General features: G+C 31.9%; 1 protein-coding gene across 1 annotated transcript; it reads left to right on the top strand.

Annotated features, from left to right (window-relative positions):
• Window positions 1-1,819: 1,819 nt before the first annotated feature.
• On the top strand, window positions 1,820-18,428 carry LOC134699468 (uncharacterized). Its single transcript, XM_063561058.1, has 8 exons — window positions 1,820-2,160; window positions 4,957-4,983; window positions 5,600-5,713; window positions 6,523-6,555; window positions 8,012-8,044; window positions 12,575-12,607; window positions 15,602-15,631; window positions 18,277-18,428. The coding sequence occupies exons 1-8, from the start codon at window positions 1,848-1,850 to the stop codon at window positions 18,327-18,329; spliced, it is 636 nt and encodes a 211-aa protein (XP_063417128.1). The 5' UTR covers window positions 1,820-1,847; the 3' UTR covers window positions 18,330-18,428.
• The last annotated feature ends 2,366 nt before the right edge of the window (window positions 18,429-20,794 follow it).

The raw sequence follows: 20,794 nt of genomic DNA, 5'->3' as shown, positions 1-20,794 counted from the left end.
TGGGAATTTTTTCATGCTGTATCTATTCTGGGAATCATTTCATGTTGTATCTATTGTGGGAATTATTTCATGAGGTATTTATTGTGGGAAGCATTTCATGCTGTCTCTATTGTGGGAATTATTTCATGCTGTCTCTATTGTTGCAATTATTTCATGATGTATCTATTGTGGGAATCATTTCATGCTGTATCTATTGTGAGAATTATTTCATGCTGTATCTATTGTGGGAATTATTTCATGCTGTCTCTATTGTAGGAATTTGTTTATGCTGTGTCTATTGTGGGAATTGTTTTATGCAATATCTAGTGTAGGACTTATTTCATGCCGTATCTATCTATTGTGGGAAGTATTTCATGCTGTATCTATTGTGGGAATTATTTCATGTTGTCTCTATTGTGGAAATCATTTTGTTTTGTCTCTATTGTGGGAACAATTTCATGCTGTATCTATTGTGGGAACAATTTCATGCTGTATCTATTGTGGAAATCATTTAATGTTGTTTCTATTGTGGGAATCATTTCATGTTGTCTCTATTGTGGAAATCATTTTGTTTTGTCTCTATTGTGGGAACAATTTCATGCTATATCTATTGTGGGAACAATTTCATGTTGTCTCTATTGTGGGAATTATTTCATGTTGTCTCTATTGTGGAAATCATTTTGTTTTGTCTCTATTGTGGGAACAATTTCATGCTATATCTATTGTGGGAATTATTTCATGTTGTCTCTATTGTGGAAATCATTTTGTTTTGTCTCTATTGTGGGAACAATTTCATGCTATATCTATTGTGGGAACAATTTCATGTTGTCTCTATTGTGGAAATCATTTTGTTTTGTATCTATTGTGGGAATCATTTCATGCTGTTTCTATTGTGTGAATTATTTTATGCTGTATCTATTGTGGGAATCATTTCATGCTGTTTCTATTGTGTGAATTATTTTATGCTGTATCTATTGTGGAAATCATTTCATGTTGTTTCTATTGTGGGAATTATTTTATGCTGTATCTATTGTGGGAATCATTTCATGCTGTTTCTATTGTGGGAATTATTTTATGCTGTATCTATTGTGGGAATTATTTCATGTTGTTTCTATTGTGTGAATTATTTTATGCTGTATCTATTGTGAGAATCATTTCATGTTGTATCTATTGTGGGAATTATTTCATGCTATATCTATTGTGGGAATTATTTCATGCTGTATTTATTGTGGGAATTATTTCATGCTGTCTCTATTGTGGGAATTATTTTATGCTATATCTATTGTGGGAATCATTTCATGCTGTATTTATTGTGGGAATTATTTCATGCTGTATTTATTGTGGGAATTATTTCATGCTATATCTATTGTGGGAATTATTTCATGCTGTATTTATTGTGGGAATTATTTCATGCTGTCTCTATTGTGGGAATTATTTTATGCTATATCTATTGTGGGAATCATTTCATGCTGTATTTATTGTGGGAATTATTTCATGCTGTATTTATTGTGGGAATTTTTTCATGCTATATCTATTGTGGGAATTATTTCATGCTGTATTTATTGTGGGAATTATTTCATGCTGTATCTTTTGTGGGAATCATTTTATGTTGTCTCTATTGTGGGAATTATTTTATGCTGTCTCTTTTGTGAGAATCATTTTATGCTGTCTCTATTGTAGAAATTATGTCATGCTGTAACTTATGTGGGAATTATTTCATGTTGTTTCTATTGTTGGAATTATTTTATGCTGTATTTATTGTTGGAATTAGTTCATGCTGTGTCTATTATGGGAATTATTTCTATATTGTGGGAATTATTCTGTTTTCTATTGTAGAAAATATTTCGTCACCATCCTGCTCAATAAAAATGTGCCTGAATTGTACATTAGGACCAGGCATTTTAAAACTAACTTGTAAGATTGATAAACTCCATCTGCCAGTTTCTTTCCACAACAATTTCGGAAAGGAAATTGCATTCTGTAGTCTTCCTTTCCCGTCTCCGTTATGCATATCAGGTTATAAAAATACAACTGTACGACAAAACATTCACACAAATGAAACTGTGGTTACAATCAGAGAAATAATAGATCAAAGAATAAATGGTAACTGGTCATGTTTGCATGGATATGGAAGAGATATGTATGAAGCAGATTTTGAAATCAACATTCCAATATTAGAAGGTATTTTTTAATTCATTTTTCATATATACTTTGAACAAACGGCTTCATTGAAATATGTTTGTTAAAGTTGTCTACATAAAAAAAAACCAATGCATACATGTATTTATCAAGCTTGTTACGAGTATATGATGAATATTATACAAAAAGGCTTGATATATCTTTATTTTCATGGAACCAATGCATGACATCGGTACATAGATAACAAGTACTGTACAACAATACATATTTACAATATGCACTCAACAAATGAAAGTAGAAACATTAGTTACAAGCCAGGAGAACCAACATGTATTTATATTTTTTATACCAAAGCAAACCTTATCCAGATATGGTTTTCTTGTACTTGACATAACTATATGATATTGGCCCTGAAAAATCCATTAACATGAATACAATGTAAACACTATTGACAATTAATTTCATTCTTAATTCTACTACATGCGCTAGCACACATACTACTATATATTCTTATTGGAGGTGTTGTGATATGATTGAAGCTGTTAGTGTTGTCCTTGACAATTGTTATTTTCGTTTCGGCAACATAGTTTATCGAGGTTGTATGTTTTCCTATGATCACTTGATTCACCCCTTTATTAGAAGGTTTGTTTTTGTACTGAAATGCATGACAGTTTTTGACCAAACTCCGTATAGACCCGTTTAAGTTGCATTTACTGTGGGTTCATTGATTTACGTGGGTACCAATTTTCTTGGAGTGAGGAAAACTTGCATATTCGTGGATATTTAAATTCGTGCTTTTGGCAATTTCTGCATACATTCCTTTAGCAAATTTAAAATTCGTTGAACATTTAATTTGTGGTTCCCCTGAAGCCATGAAATCCACAAAAATGAGTATCCAACGAATATTAATGAATCCACAGTAATTGATAAATTCAACAACTTTTACTGTTATCTTCATAACATGTATACTATTATTTCACTGAACAATCAAGAGTTATCAAAATATACTGCCGAAATATAACCAATGGAACAGAATATACATCAATCAAAAGTAAACGGTAAAAACTGTCCTTTTCTATATTTAGATATTTCAGTTTTCCGTGTGGCAAATTCATCACTAAAATTTACGACAGAAGGGACGATTTTTTTATTTCCTAATGTTGATTATCCTTTTCATAGATGGATGTTGCTTTGGCACCATCTGACGGTGTTAGTATTTCACAAGTCGTTCGCAATATCCGTGTCTGTTTTGACGTTTTGAATTTCAATTAACTTTTTCTATATACTACTGATTAATTATCAAGTCCAAATTACCACAAATTATTTCAAATGCTTTCTTAGTTCTTCCATATCAAAATTTGGTTTTAAAATTTGGTTATTTTCTGTAGAAAAAGTGTTTCAAACGGAATACCATCTTTTTTTTATTTTTACAGAGATGTTGCTAATCGTGCAAGGAAGTTAAAAAAAAAACAATCCTGGAAAACTTATCGATCCTTTGAATTAATTTATACTAAAAGGTTACTAATCAGCACTGTAATTAATTCTTGAAATATTTTATTCATTATTATGAAATTTGATTTCGTTATCAGCAAATAAAACGTTTACTGAACATTATTATTATACACATATGAATTTTCTTTACAATTTGCAATACATGTCAGTTACTGAGAGTACTCTATGATCTGTACTTTGTGTCTTTTTGTTGTTGAGATATATATAGATACCCGACCACGACTACTTTTGCTTTGTATGATATATTTTTATTTGAATTCATATTTTTTACATTTTTTTTTATAGTTCGTTTTTTTTTATATTGTACTTTTACACCACTGTCCGAGGTAAGGGGGGTCCTGCTACTATGATTGAATCCTCCACATTTGTATGTAGGTGCCTGTCAGGAGCTTGTAATTCAGTGGTTATCGTTTGTTGCTGTGTTACATATTTGTGTTGTGTTCATGTTTTTGTACATCAATTATGCTGATGGTTTTTGTCTCATTTGAATTTACATTAGTCTTTTGGGGGCCTTTAATAGTTGAAGCTGCGGTATGGCTTTGCCTATTGTGGAATGCCGTACGTTGAATTTAGTAGCAATTTCGGTATCATTATGTCTTGTAGAGATATGTCTCATTGGCAATAATACCACATACTTTCAATTTAAAATTTACTAAGCAATCTATAGAAATGTATTCACACAAATATTTTGGTCTTCTATAACCAAAAACTATGTAACAAAAAAAAATTGTGTCATTCATACGACGAGCAGTAAAAAAAAAAATAATGATAATATTCAAATGGACCATCATTTCCTGCTTTAAAATTAAGGTTTCGATCTGTATATTGCATATTAAAGTGGCCTAAATAAATGGAATCGAGATATTTTTGGATTGATTTTAATGGTGTTTAAATGAAGAAAGAACATACAAAACGTGGTGCATGTGAACCGGGATTTTATACAGAATGTTTAGGTAACGTTTGATAGATATAGGAAGATGTGGTGTGAGTGCCAATGAGACAACTCTCCTTCCAAATAACAATTTATAAAAGTACACCATTATAGGCTAATGTACGGCCCATTAACACGGAGCCTTTGCTCACACCGATCAACAAGCTATAAAGACTCCCAAAATTACTAGTGTAAAACCATTCAAACGGGAAAACCAGCGGTCTAATTTGAGCATTTTTAACGTAGATAAAAATTGGGAGAATATTTCTGAACACATTTATTAAAAAAAAATAAAGTTCCAGTTGTTCTGATAATTATCATTGGTAGGAATATATAATTTAAGTACAGTTTTTTTTCTATTTATGTAAATCCATAACTACCATGGTATTTTTCAGGACAACACAAAAGAGAAAAGACGGATGGTAAGAAAAAAATGTAAAACATTCCGTATCTAATTTAATTCTGTATTGTTTTTTTTCACAAATTGTTCTGGACGTCAAATGTTTGGGTCATACAAAGTCGAAATGGGACATTAATAGTGATATATGATTGCACATGCATGGTAGTCATAACTGGTATCAATAACATGAATAATGAACTTTATAATCAAGAATATCCCCTCATATAATATTCCAAAGTGATCACTCGATCTCATTTGTTCGCCTCATATATTTGAATTATATGTAGATGATAAAGTCAGGATCGATGCACAAAACCTTATAAACGTGTGAGCCAATGATGATCTTTGACCTATAATGATTTTCCTTTCGCAAGTTCCTTGTAAACGTTAAATGCTAACATACGGTGTATGTTTTACCTGTTGACATCTCAGAGCTTGTTTGTCCATAAGTACAAAGTATTCCATTGTTGTTTCAAAAGTTCAAATGGAAAATTTAGATTGTCAATTAATACTACATTAGGAAGGTTTTTCTCTTCAAATTAAAATAAACACCAACTTATTGTAAGGTATATTATAATGGCCTTTTATTTACCAGACAATGTGCAATCTTAAATCATATTTGAATCTATGTATTACAGACTTGCGTTTCCCGAAGAAAGTATCATGGTATACCATAGCAGGAATCAGTATTACAGTTATAACTTTAACCATTGTATGTGTGTTAGGCATATATATATGCAAAAAAAGGAATGGTGAGTATTTTATATCTATCATGATAAATATAATTTAAATTATTACTAGTGTATCTTATACAGATGCTAAAATTGGTTATTAACCAATTTTGATATATATTATCCAGACCAAATTATTCTTTTAGATCAGGCATGTTTTTAAAGTCAAGGTCGAAGTTGATATTGGTGGTTTAATTGTTTTGACGTAGACTTCATCCCGATATCACTCTATTTTTATACCAGCCTTATGTAAACTGTTGTAGTAGTCATACACAATCAAAGGACTAGCGTCGTTGTTTATCCATGATTATTTTTTTTATACATATTCATTTGTTCGTCTTGCTGGTTCCAGATTCTATAATGCTCTTACAAGTGACATATGAACATTGCGTTGAGACACATGATTTAAAAAGAGGCTAAAGATACTCAAATCAAATCCAATCTCATAAGTCTTAAACAAAGTGAAAATGGCACATTAACCAAAAAAAATGTGAGCAGTGGGTATGTCCGGAAAGTTATGTAAGAGAGGCGAAAGATACCAGAGGGACAGTCAAACTCATAGATAAAAAAAAATTGACAACGCCATTTTATAAAATCTCAAAAGATCACCTGATCGTTGACAGTGTATATTTTTAATTTGTTGATAACATTTCAGTTTAAATATATTTTTATCACCACTTTTTATTTATTGACATTTCATAAGAGATGGCCGATAAGCTGTGTGGTTTTTATCCTATATATTTTTGTTCTACTTATTTTTTATTTAATGGCTATCATTATAACTATTACAATTTATAACATAGTTTTCATATCTTCTTTGTAATTTTTAGTGGAAGATGATTCTACGAAACATGGGGACACCGGTAAGTAGATTTGACAGCATTGTGATTTCGTAAGATTGGATACGACATATTATGCTACTCAACATTGAAGCCCACCTGTAACCAAAAGTTCTACTTTAGAACAATAGGAAAGTTATCCACCATGCAAGTAGTGTGTTAAAACTGCCACAAACATCACACTTGTTGTATTTTTTGCATGTTGCCAAAGTATAAGTTATATCCAGCAATATTTAATACTACTTTCATGAGAAAGTTTAGTGTGAATGACACAGACAAATAAAAGCAAACCTTATAGCCTTTTTTTATGTTCTGTCTGATTTTAATTTATTGTAATTGTATTGCTAGTTTGTATTAAACTAAGTACGGGTTATAATCATCTTCTTCTCTTAAAGATCAGTTTTGTGAATTTAACAAAGTTAACAATCTCTATGCATCATTAACTGTAAATGTTAACGACAAAAAAGATTTAAAAAAAACGACTAGAAATTACTTATCATTGGAGTATGCCTTAATCATGTTAATAAGAAAAATAAAACAATGATACGTACTAAACTAACCATAAGACATTTATGACAGACATAAAGTACCCCCAATGAGTGGAAAAACAATTTGATTACTGTATACGGATGATTATTGTTTTCAAAAGCTTTTTGTGGCGTATAGATATGATGAAATCGACAATGTCTGAATTCGTATTTCACGTAAGTTGAAAATGTCATCAAATCAAAACATGACATATGAATATTCTAATCTGAGCGTCATTGATGAGTCTAATATTCTGAATAGACAAAACGCAATCCAGGTGTATTATGATATAGCCTGGGTACATTAATCACTATTTCCGATGAGTTATTAAGTATGCCTTGTAATATCCATAACATTGATACAATGACAAACGAAACGAGACTGTTGTAGATTTTAATTATTTTATGTATGAATATGAATTTTAAAAACAAGATATTGTATGATTGCCATTAAGACAACTCTCCACACAAGACCAAATGACCCAGAAATCAATACATATAGGTTAAAGTAGGACCTTCATATCTGAACAAACCCCTTACCATATAGTCAGCTATAAAAGGCCCCGAAATCATAATTTTTTTAACACTTTACATATGTCGTGTTGACGCATTTGTCACATCACTTTCATGATCGTCTTTGCAAATCACCATTTATCTTTCGATACAAACACATTTTAAAATCGGTTACAAATCGTCATCAGAGGGCGTTGTATAATTGAAAGAGGTCTGACGGTTTAAGATAATTGCATAACTTGAAATTGCTTTAGTCATGTCCAATAAATCGTTTTGCGCTGTCTGTTTTATAAAACAAGTCCCTTTAAAATTGACTAAAGGAGATTGACGTTATTGTATTAAATGCAAATAACTGAGCCAGTTTTTTTTTTATGTAATGGCTATCATTATAACTATTATAATTTATAACATAGTTTTCATATCTTCTTTGTAATTTTTAGTGGAAGATGATCCTACGAAACATGGGGACACCGGTAAGTAGATTTGACAGCATTGTGATTTCGTAAGATTGGATACGACATATTATGCTACTCAACATTGAAGCCCACCTGTAACCAAAAGTTCTACTTAAGAACAATAGGAAAGTTATCCACCATGCAAGTAGTGTGTTAAAACTGCCACAAACATCACACTTGTTGTATTTTTTGCATGTTGCCAAAGTATAAGTTATATCCAGCAATATTTAATACTACTTTCATGAGAAAGTTTAGTGTGAATGACACAGACAAATAAAAGCAAACCTTATAGCCTTTTTTTATGTTCTGTCTGATTTTAATTTATTGTAATTGTATTGCTAGTTTGTATTAAACTAAGTACGGGTTATAATCATCTTCTTCTCTTAAAGATCAGTTTTGTGAATTTAACAAAGTTAACAATCTCTATGCATCATTAACTGTAAATGTTAACGACAAAAAAGATTTAAAAAAAACGACTAGAAATTACTTATCATTGGAGTATGCCTTAATCATGTTAATAAGAAAAATAAAACAATGATACGTACTAAACTAACCATAAGACATTTATGACAGACATAAAGTACCCCCAATGAGTGGAAAAACAATTTGATTACTGTATACGGATGATTATTGTTTTCAAAAGCTTTTTGTGGCGTATAGATATGATGAAATCGACAATGTCTGAATTCGTATTTCACGTAAGTTGAAAATGTCATCAAATCAAAACATGACATATGAATATTCTAATCTGAGCGTCATTGATGAGTCTAATATTCTGAATAGACAAAACGCAATCCAGGTGTATTATGATATAGCCTGGGTACATTAATCACTATTTCCGATGAGTTATTAAGTATGCCTTGTAATATCCATAACATTGATACAATGACAAACGAAACGAGACTGTTGTAGATTTTAATTATTTTATGTATGAATATGAATTTTAAAAACAAGATATTGTATGATTGCCATTAAGACAACTCTCCACACAAGACCAAATGACCCAGAAATCAATACATATAGGTTAAAGTAGGACCTTCATATCTGAACAAACCCCTTACCATATAGTCAGCTATAAAAGGCCCCGAAATCATAATTTTTTTAACACTTTACATATGTCGTGTTGACGCATTTGTCACATCACTTTCATGATCGTCTTTGCAAATCACCATTTATCTTTCGATACAAACACATTTTAAAATCGGTTACAAATCGTCATCAGAGGGCGTTGTATAATTGAAAGAGGTCTGACGGTTTAAGATAATTGCATAACTTGAAATTGCTTTAGTCATGTCCAATAAATCGTTTTGCGCTGTCTGTTTTATAAAACAAGTCCCTTTAAAATTGACTAAAGGAGATTGACGTTATTGTATTAAATGCAAATAACTGAGCCAGTTTTTTTTTTATGTAATGGCTATCATTATAACTATTATAATTTATAACATAGTTTTCATATCTTCTTTGTAATTTTTAGTGGAAGATGATCCTACGAAACATGGGGACACCGGTAAGTAGATTTGACAGCATTGTGATTTCGTAAGATTGGATACGACATATTATGCTACTCAACATTGAAGCCCACCTGTAACCAAAAGTTCTACTTAAGAACAATAGGAAAGTTATCCACCATGCAAGTAGTGTGTTAAAACTGCCACAAACATCACACTTGTTGTATTTTTTGCATGTTGCCAAAGTATAAGTTGTATCCAGCAATATTAAATACTACTTCCATGAGAAAGTTAAGTATGAATGAAATAGACAAATAAAAACAAACCGTATAGCCTATTTTTATGTTCTGTTTGATTTTCATGTATTGTAATTGTATTGCTAGTTTATATTCTACTATGTACGGGCTTTAATCAATTTCTTCTTTTAAAGATCAGTTTTGTGAATTTAACAAAGTAAATAAACTCTACGGAATTTTAACAAGAAAGATTAAAAAAGAAAATGACTAGCAATTACTCATCATTGGAACATGCCTTAATACAAAAAAGAAAACAATGACACATACAAAACTAACTCTAAGACATTTAAGACAGAAATAAAGTTCCTGAAACGAGTGTATAAACAATTTGAATATTGTATACGGATGATTATTGTTTTCAAAAGCTTTTTGTGGCGTATAGATATGATGAAATCGACAATGTCTGAATTCGTATTTCACGTAAGTTGAAAATGTCATCAAATCAAAACATGACATATGAATATTCTAATCTGAGCGTCATTGATGAGTCTAATATTCTGAATAGACAAAACGCAATCCAGGTGTATTATGATATAGCCTGGGTACATTAATCACTATTTCCGATGAGTTATTAAGTATGCCTTGTAATATCCATAACATTGATACAATGACAAACGAAACGAGACTGTTGTTGGTTTTAATTATTTTATTTACAAATATGAAGATTAAAAACAAGATAGTGTATAATTGCCAATAAGACAACTCTCCACACAAGACCAAGCGATCCAGAAATTAACAGATATAGGTCAAAGTACGACCTTCAACTCTGAGCAAAGCCCATACCACATCACTTTGAGCGCATTTGTTTTTAACCTAAACGATGTAAACGATAACGCGCGTAGTCGTTTAATCCATGTGTTTCTTACATTTTTTTGTCAACGTTGACATTGTTCACATAAACGATGTACGCGCAAAATAGTCGCGTAGTCGTCGATCGTTTATCGTTGAGACGAGTAAACGATAAATTTGTTTCTGCATCTGTCGTTTAAATAATTACGAGCACGTGTTGTTTTCGAAAAGTCCTGATTATTTATTTTTCGCACTTTTACCTGTTTGTTTACAGTGCGTGAGTGTAATCTATTTCTGTCTGACTACGTGGGGTCGATAAAGTTTACCAAACGATTTATTTGTTTACTAAACGATAGCCATCGATGACAAAATTTCGGGTTAAAAACAAATGCACTCTTTGTCTTCCCCCGACTGGCAGTAAAACGCTTGCCGAAGTGGGGCGTCGGTTTGGCTGTGCGGGATGTATTAAGTTCGCAGTCACGTCCGGTCCGATTGGGGACGTTAAATCCAATGTCTCGGGTAAAGAAAGTGCCACGCTCTTTGCACGTTAAGAACCCTTGCAACAACTCTGTGAGTGCCCGTAGGTGGCCTGTTGCACGGCAAAATTTCTGTCCCTATCCGATATACCCTCATTTTCCAGTGGCAGTCCAAATTTCCCCGACCATCATCACAAATGGCCTCTATTATGACACGACCTACCTATTGTATTTACTGTGAACTTGTTCTCGTCCTGAATATGCATGAACTATTTGACAGTTTCATAACTTGAATATTTCATAACATAAATATTCTGATATGAGTGTCACTGATGAGTCTTATGTAGACGAAACGCGCGTCTGGCGTACAAAATTATAATCCTGGTACCTTTGATAACTATTTAAACCAATGGGTCGATGCCACTGCTGGTGGACATTTCGTCCCCGAGGGTATCACCAGCCCAGTAGTCAACACTTCGGTGTTGACATGAATATCAATAATGTGGTCATTTTTATAAATTTCCTGTTTGCCAAACTTTAAATTTTTTAAAAAAAATAAGGATTTTCTTATTCCAGGCGTAGATTACCTTAGCCGTATTTGGCACAACTTTTTTGGAATTTTGGACCCTCAATGCTCTTCAACTTTGTACTTGTTTGGCTTTATAAATATTTTGATATGAGCGTTACTGATGAGTCTTATGTAGACGAAACGCGCGTCTGGCGTACAAAATTATAATCCTGGTACCTTTGATAACTATTTACACCAATGGGTCGATGCCACTGCTGGTGGACGTTTCGTCCCCGAGGGTATCACCAGCCCAGTAGTCAACACTTCGGTGTTGACATGAATATAAATAATGTGGTCATTTTTATAAATTTCCTGTTTGCCAAACTTTAAATTTTTGAAAAAAATAAGGATTTTCTTTTTCCAGGCATAGATTACCTTAGCCGTATTTGGCACAACTTTTTTGGAATTTTGGATCCTCAATGCTCTTCAACTTTGTACTTGTTTGGCTTTATAAATATTTTGATATGAGCGTCACTGATGAGTCTTATGTAGACGAAACGCGCGTCTGGCGTACAAAATTATAATCCTGGTACCTTTGATAACTATTGAAACTGCTTTAGTCATGTCCAATAAATCGTTTTGCGCTATTCGTTTTATAAAATAAGTCCCTTCTCGATTGTCCAAAGGAGATTGACGTTACTGTGTTTAATGCAGATAACTGAGCAAGTTTAGTCCTGACAAATGAGTATATCCACATTAAATGCGTTACTACTTCAGTCTGTAAAATGTTATTATGTCTCAAAAGATCAGCTTTACGTTGAAAGTGTATATTTCTAATTTGTTGATAACATTTCAGCTTAAATACATTTTTGTCACCACTTTTTTTTTAATTGATATTTCAGAAGAGATGACCGATATGCTGTGTGGATCTATCTTATATATTTTTTTTCTATTTATCTTTTATTTAATGGCTATCATAATAACTATTACAATTTGTAATGTAGTTTTTATATCTTCTTTGTAATTTTTAGGGGAAGATAATTCTCTGAAACATGGGGACACCGGTAAGTAGATTTGACAGCATTGTGATTTCGTAAGATTAGATACGAAATAATATGCTACTCCACATTAACATGATTAAAGCCCATGTGTAACCAAAAGTTCTACTTTAGAACAATAGGAAAGTTATACACCAAGCAAGTAGTTTGTAAAAACTGCCACAAACATCACACTTGTTATATTTTGTGCATGGTGTCAAAGTATAAGTTATATGCAGCAATATTCAATACTACTTCCATGAGAAAGTTTAGTGTGAAGGAAACAGACAAATAAAAACAAACCTTATAGCCTATTTGTATGTTCTGTTTGATTTTCATGTATTGTAATTGTATTGCTAGTTTGTATTCTACTAAGTACCGGTTATAATCATCTTCTTCTTTTAAATAAAATTGAGAATGGAAATGGGGAATGTGCCAAAGAGACAACAACCCGACCATAGAAAAAAACAACAGCAGAAGGTCACCAACAGGTCTTCAATGTAGCGAGAAATTCCCGCACCCGGAGGCGTCCTTCAACTGGCCCCTAAACAAATATATACTAGTTCAGTGATAATGAACGCCATACTAATTTCCAAATTGTACACAAGAAACTAAAATTAAAATAATACAAGACTAACAAAGACCAGAGGCTCCTGACTTGGGACAGATCAGTTTTGTGAATTTAACAAAGTTAATAATCTCTATGGATCATTAACTGTAAGGAATGTTAACGACAAAAAGATTAAAAAAGGAATAGCAATTACTCATCATTGGAACATGCCTTAATAAAAAAAGAAAACAATGACACATACAAAACTAGCACTAAGACATTTAAGACAGAAGTAAAATAGCTCAAAAAGTAAAATCACAAAAATACTGAACTCAGAGGAAAATCAATTTGGAAAGTCCATAAGCACATGGAAAATCAAATAACAAAACGCATCAAAAACGAATGGACAAGAACTGTCATATTCCTGACTTGGTACAGGCATTTTCAAATGTAGAAAATGGTGGATTGAACCTGGTTCAAATGATTGGACAAACAATTAGATTACTGTATACGGATGATAATGGTTTTCAAAAGCTTGTTTGGGCGTATAGGCATTATGAAACCGACAATCTCTGCATTCGTATTCCACATTAATTGAATATGTCATGAAATCGAAACATGACATTTAAATCAATTTCCAAACGTAGACTTAATAAATATTCCAATGAAACACAAAATATAGAAACTGTTCCCTTCCCCGGTATGCAATCGTAGTATTTGTTCATACTGCAGACAAAGATATAACAAATGTAAAGTTTTTTTTAACAATATGTACGTGTTCCTTCTTCCTGGTCCTCTATGTATACGTAGTGCTTACAATTCGCGTGATAACATTGCAATAAGACACATGATTTAAAAGGAGGCAAAAAGATACCAAAATTATATCCTAACTTAGAAGTCGAAAAAAAACTGACAATGCCATAGCCGAATAAAGACTGACCAACATGAATTTCACTATCGTGTGATTTCGAAAGATTAGATACAAAATATTATGCTTCTCCATATTGAAGCATACTTTAGAACATATAGAAAGTTATCCACCAAGCAAGTAGTTTCTTCACTCCGTCACAACCAATACACTTGTTGTATTTTTTGCATGTTGTCAAAGTATAAGTTATACCCAGCAATATTTGATAATACTTGCAAGAGAAAGTTTAGTGTGAATGCAACATAGAAATAAAAACAAACCTTGTATAGCCTATTGTTTTTGCTATGGTTGATTTTCCTTTATTGTAATTACATTGCTAGTACCGGTTTAAATCATCCTCTTCTCTTAAAAATCAGTTTTGTAAATGTTACATAGTTAATAATCTATATACATCAAAAACTGTACGGAATGTTCACCACTAAAAAGAGTAAAAAACGATAGCAATTACGCATCATTGGAGTATGCCTCAATAACAAAAAGAAAACAATGACACATACATAACTAATCCTAAGCAATTTTTGACAGACATAAACTACCCCCAATGAGTGGAAAAACAATTTGATTACTGTATACGGATGATTATTGTTTTCAAACGCTTGTTGGGGCGTATAGGCATTATGAAGTCGACAATCCCTGAACTCGTATTTTACATTACTTGAAAAATTTCATTAATCGAAACATGACATTTAAATCAATTTCCAAACGAAGACTTGAAACACAAAATATAGAAAATGTTCCCTTCCCCGGTATGCAATCGTAGTATGTTTTTATACTGCAGACGAAGATAAAAAAAAAATGTATAGATTTTTTAACAATGTTTATGTGTTCCTTCTTCCTGATCCTCTATGTAGTTCTTACAAGTCACGTGTTCACATTGAAATAAGATACATGATTTAAAAGGAGGCGAAAGATGCTAAAATTATATCCGTGACAAAGTGACAATATCATAGCCGAATAAACACTGATCAACATGAATCTGACTAATAAGTAGGGGTCATATGCCTTTGAATAGTATAAAGATCGTGCTCCACATGTAGCATCCGTTGCTTAGCTAACGTACGTAAAAAAAATGGTGAAAAGGTTAATTCAAAGGTACCCATGGTAACAATCGAGTAAAACAAGACGGGTTACCACAATTAGAACAAATCCGATGTCATCTCTGAAACACATATTCCAGAACGGTCAACCAATTTGTGATGGCGTACGTGACAACGTAAAAAGAATGCAGATAAATGACGGAGATTTCGTCAGGTGAATCTTATTATGTAAAATGTTTCGATATCATGAAAAAAATAAGCAGTATGTTGAGATTGATTTTTTGAAAATATATGTGTCATCACTTTTAAAAAAATGATTTTTAAAAAGTTATGGTAGATAGGATGTGCGGTTTATACCTTATTAGTAGTTTTTTTCTGTGGTTATCATTACCACTTTTACAAAAGAGGGACGACTGGCACCAGAGGAAGAGTCAAACTCATATATAGAAAATAAATTGACAACGCCATGGCTAAATTTATAATGTGATTTTTTCATATCGTTTTAGCGAGATTGCTACCTTCAAATTATAATAATGGTAAGTTAATTTGACAGCATTGTGATTTCAATAGAAAACCTTATGGCAATAGTTAAAGACACATCATGCTAAACAACTCAAAGTCCACCTTGAAACCCACATGTCGCCACCTATTATAACTTGAAAAACAGAGAAAGTTGAAAGTTGAACATGATTGTTAAACTTAATAGATGATTTTTGTGCTTCTTAGTTAAATATTTGTTTGTCTTGTTCTAATTATTATTATGACACAGTGATGATAGCTGTATCCCTATTTTGACAATTTTACCTATTCTGTCTGTTTTGTTCACGCATCGTTGTGAATATAATGACATTTGAAGCGACTATCATACAAGTTAGAGGTGTTGTTTTAAAAAAAAACAGGTTCATTTCACCATTTTCTACATTTAAAAATGCCTGTACCAAGTCAGGAATATGACAGTTGTTGTCCATTCGTTTGATATGTTTGAGATTTTGATTTTGCCATTTGATTTTCCGTTTTTAATTTTCCTCGGAGTTTCGTATTTTTGTGATTTTATTTTTAAGAAATTGAGAGACGAGATATAATATCTCTAAATAAGTCAACCTAAATAATAAAAAAAATATTACAATTGTATCAACAGGCCAAATTAACAAGAATGAATGATTTGATAGTACTCACAGTTACTTAAGGCTAGTTAAAAGTTAAAGAAGACATTCGTTCTGTATGCCAAACATAAAAGTATCGACAGGCTGTAGGAGTTAACCTCTAAATAGACAAATAAACCCGAATGTATATTCATCCGCTTGAAATAAAAATACAAATTATGTAATGTTTCAATATGCTGATGACAAAATCGATATTTGTAAATTAAACTATATTCAGATATTACATGTAACTTACAACATTTGTCCCACTTTTGTAGGATGACCTTAACTGATTAGTTTGTTTAAAGGTCAAGGGACTTATTACGGATTTCCGCGCTTTAAATACAATATTATCGTAAAAGTTATAGGGTGAAGTACCGGTTTTGGTCACTTTTATAAATTAACTGATTACAAAAGTAAGAATTCTTTGAAATATTAAGGATTTTGATTTACCAAACACAGATTACATTAGCCGTATTAGGCACAACTTCTTGGAATTTTTGGTCATCAATGCTTTTCAACTTTATACTTATTTGGCTTTCTAACTATTTTGATCTGCACGTCGCTGATGAGTCTGATATACTTAGTAGACAAAAGTAAAATTAAAAAATTCCAAACCCTGAGGAAAAACTCAATCAGAAAATCCATAATCACATGGCAAAATCAAATGACAAAACATATAAAAAAAGAAATAACGATTACAATGTCATATTACTGACTTCGTACAGGCATTTTCAAATGTAGAAAATGGTGGATTAAAGCGCTACACCTCTCACTTGTACGACAATGTCATAAAATTTCGTTGTCTTTAAAACGATGCGTGAACAAAACAGACAGGCGTAAGAGAATATAAACTGGGACTTTAATCACAATTTTCGCTGAGTTATTTAGTATTCCATGTAATATCTAATGACAAACGAAACGAGACTGTTGTTGATTTATATTATTTTATGTATGAATATAAATTTTATCGTATGATTGCCAATAAGAGAACTCTCCACACGAGACCAAATGAACCAGAAATTAACAGATATAGGTCGATGTACGACCTTTCATACTGAGCAAAGCACATACCACATAATCAGCTAAAAAAGGCCCCGAAATCATATGTTTTTAACACTGCACATATGTCGTGTTGACGTATCTATTAACATTACAATTTAACGAGGTCTGACGGTTTCAAATAATTGTACAACTTGAATTTACTTCGGTCATGTTTAATAAATCATTTGTTTGCGCTGTTCGTTTTATGAAATAAGTGCCTAATTAATCATCAAATCTAGATCGACTTTATTGTAATAATTGCAGATAAATGAGCAAGTTTAAACCTGACAACTGAATATATATGTTTTGTTTTGCAGTTGTATTTGCCATGTGATATTCATAACATTGGAAACAATGACATACGAGACTGTTGACGATTTTTATTTGATGTTATTGGGCTTTGATGCATCTATATGCAAATGATACGGTCAATGAAAACAGCAATCACACGACAAAAATTTTCAAGAATACCTTTTTTAAATACTTATACAAAGGTCAATAGTATTACCTGTAAATCGTTCTGTTCATACAAAGTCAGATCAAATTTAGCAGAGACCAACACAAAAGTATTAGACCAATGTGCACTAAGCCGGCTTAAACTCGTTAATTGATATTGATGGACAAAACATGCATTACATACGTCTAAGGTGTTTGTCTATCCTTCCATTTGAATGATATGTATAACCATGATGACTTCTTCATGCACTTGTTAGTTTTTTTCGAAACAGAACAAAGAAACTTTTTGGAATAGAAATTACTTTCCAATCAGGACACATTGAATTATTTTTACTATTTGGTTCTTGGCTTATTAAATATTTTGTAACCACTTCGTTTCTCATTTGACAGTTGTTATACATTCGGGTGTTGGGTTTGGGCTTTGGGTTTTTCTATTTCATTAGAAACGTTTCGTTATGAATTTTCAAGTTTAAAAAATATGAAAACCACACAAACAACATAATTACTAAAATATGCCACTAATTTCAATTTTATTCCAGGTGCACCATCTCCAGAAGTGAATGAAATAACCACCTCGAATTTTGATTCATAAATTTTCCATATTTAAACAAATATCTCAAATAGTATGCTCTTTCTTTGTTCTAACTTAATAATGACACTTATGATTTAATCTTGTACATGATAAACTCATATGTATATCCAATGTATTTTTGATTCAATATAACATAATTATATTTGAAGTTTTCTTTTTTTTTCATTGGCATATAATGTTTTCAACACAAACACATAAGAAGCTATAAACACATTTCATCAGCAACAGAAAGTCGATTGCATTCTTTGATTTGAGAATAAGAAATGTAACAAAAAATATGGAACAGAAAATTCAAGTTGTATATAAAGGGATAGGTTCGTGAAGGTTCTAAAATGGCACCCTTTTAGTGTAGATTTTAAATTAGGATTTATTGACCAATAGGACAAAACATTATAGCTAATAAAGTAACAAGATAGGAAAACTAGCTATTTTGTTGAACATTTATGTTCCTACGTTTTATTAGGACGTCACAAGTAGTATTCCAATTGGTTTTCCAAACAATGATCAATGAAAATTGGTAACTTTCCATAGACAGGAAACAAAGAGCGCATACTTCGACAACACATATCTTTTAAAATGATGTGACATACTATGATATAGTAGTACTACACCTACAAAATTAATAAGCTGTTTACACACCAAAAAAGGTTTGTCAAAGTTGTATCACGATAAACAGACAGCTGCAACCATGTGTCTCAGCGAAAAACATATTCCAATAGTCATACAGTAACACTAAAAACTGCTGTGAGTCTGAAAAGACCATTGTTATGCTCTACCAGTAACGTCGAACACACATTTTACTCGACTAGTCTCGACATTTTCTTGACAGTACTTAACTGTTCTTAACTGTACTCGACTAGGTCTCGACTTTACTTAATGAGTCTGAGTCAGTACTTAGTGATCTTGGTGTAGTCTGAAATGGCTTCGATCTGTCGACTCGTCTTGATTAAGTTTCAACCAGTCTCGACCTGTCTCGACTAATAGGGACCTTGACATTTAGTCTTGACTGGGAAAATTAAAAATGAAGCTCATCTAACTGAAAACTGCTGTGAGTCTGAAAAGACCATTGTTATATTCGACCAGTAACGTCGAGCACACATTTTACTCGACCAGTCTCGAAATTTTCTTGACAGTACTTAACTGTTCTTAACTGTACTCGACTAGGTCTCAACTTTACTTAATGAGTCTGAGTCAGTACTTAGTGATCTTGGTGTAGTCTGAAATGGCTTCGATCTGTCTCGACTCGTCTTGACTCAGTCTCAACCAGTCTCGACCTGTCTCGACTAATATGGACCTTAAAATTTAGTCTTGACTCGGAAAATTAAAAATGAAGCTCATCTAACTAATTAGATATATAGATGTAACAAATTTCCAGTTTATTTGGTAGTCTGGTATATTGCTGTGAAATTTAAAAAATAATTAAAAAAAAAATTTAATATTTAGTTTTGTTTAAATTTGTTTTGATTTCCAAATTTAATTTTTATTTTTGTTTAAATTTGTTTTGATTTCCAAATTTAATATTTAGTTTTGTTTATATTTGTTTTGATTTTCAAAGGAAACTATACAGCTATCTCAGTTATTTATAGTTTGTTAAAAATCCAAGTTGATTTGAAGAAATTGTAAAAAATAAGTGTACTATTTGAATTCAGTCCGACGAGAAAATTCTAGCTTTTTTCGTATTTTAATTAAATCCTCGAATATTACAGCAATGAACACAACTACATGACTACATGTGATTCAATAAAAACTATATATACACTGATATATCTGAGAAAACTGTTCGAAAAGTTATTACAAAAATTAAAGTGTACAATCTAAATTTTGTCCAAACTGTAAGCTCTCCTTTTTGTTTATCTACATTGTACATTATATTGTTGTGTGTTTGTTTTTTCTGCATTCGCTAGAGGTATAGAGGGAGGGTTGTTTACCCCGCCGCATGTTTGCGCCTATCCCAAGTCAGGCACCTCTGGCCTTTGTTAGTCTTCAATGATTTTTAGTTTTAGTTCCTTGTGTATATTAAAAAGTTAATCATGACGTCCATAATCACTGAACTAGTATACATTTTTGTTTAGGGACCAGCAGAAGCACGGGTGGGTGAGTTTCTCGCTGCATTGAAGGCCCATTGGTGGCTTTCTGTAGTTGTCTTGTTTGTTCGGATTGTTGTCTCTTTGACATACATGTATTACCCATTTACATTCTCAATTATATAATTTAATTCTTGAATTTGACAGCAATAAAAAAAAACTTACATAACGACCCAGGGTTCCCTAAGATCACTATATAACTTAGATAGATGTATAGTTTGATGAAAATCCAAGTTGATTTGAAAATGTTCTAAGAAATTGAAGTGTTCTATCTGAATTAAGTTTGAATTGCAAATTCGAGCTTCTTTTACCTAGATAAACTTTATCCTTAAATTTGATAGCAATACACCAAACTGCACAACGACTTGGGGTTCAGAATAG

This window comes from Mytilus trossulus, unplaced genomic scaffold, assembly GCF_036588685.1.
Source record: "Mytilus trossulus isolate FHL-02 unplaced genomic scaffold, PNRI_Mtr1.1.1.hap1 h1tg000070l__unscaffolded, whole genome shotgun sequence".
NCBI classification, from domain to species: Eukaryota; Metazoa; Mollusca; class Bivalvia; order Mytilida; family Mytilidae; genus Mytilus; species Mytilus trossulus.
This window is presented reverse-complemented; position numbering and strand designations above follow the sequence as displayed.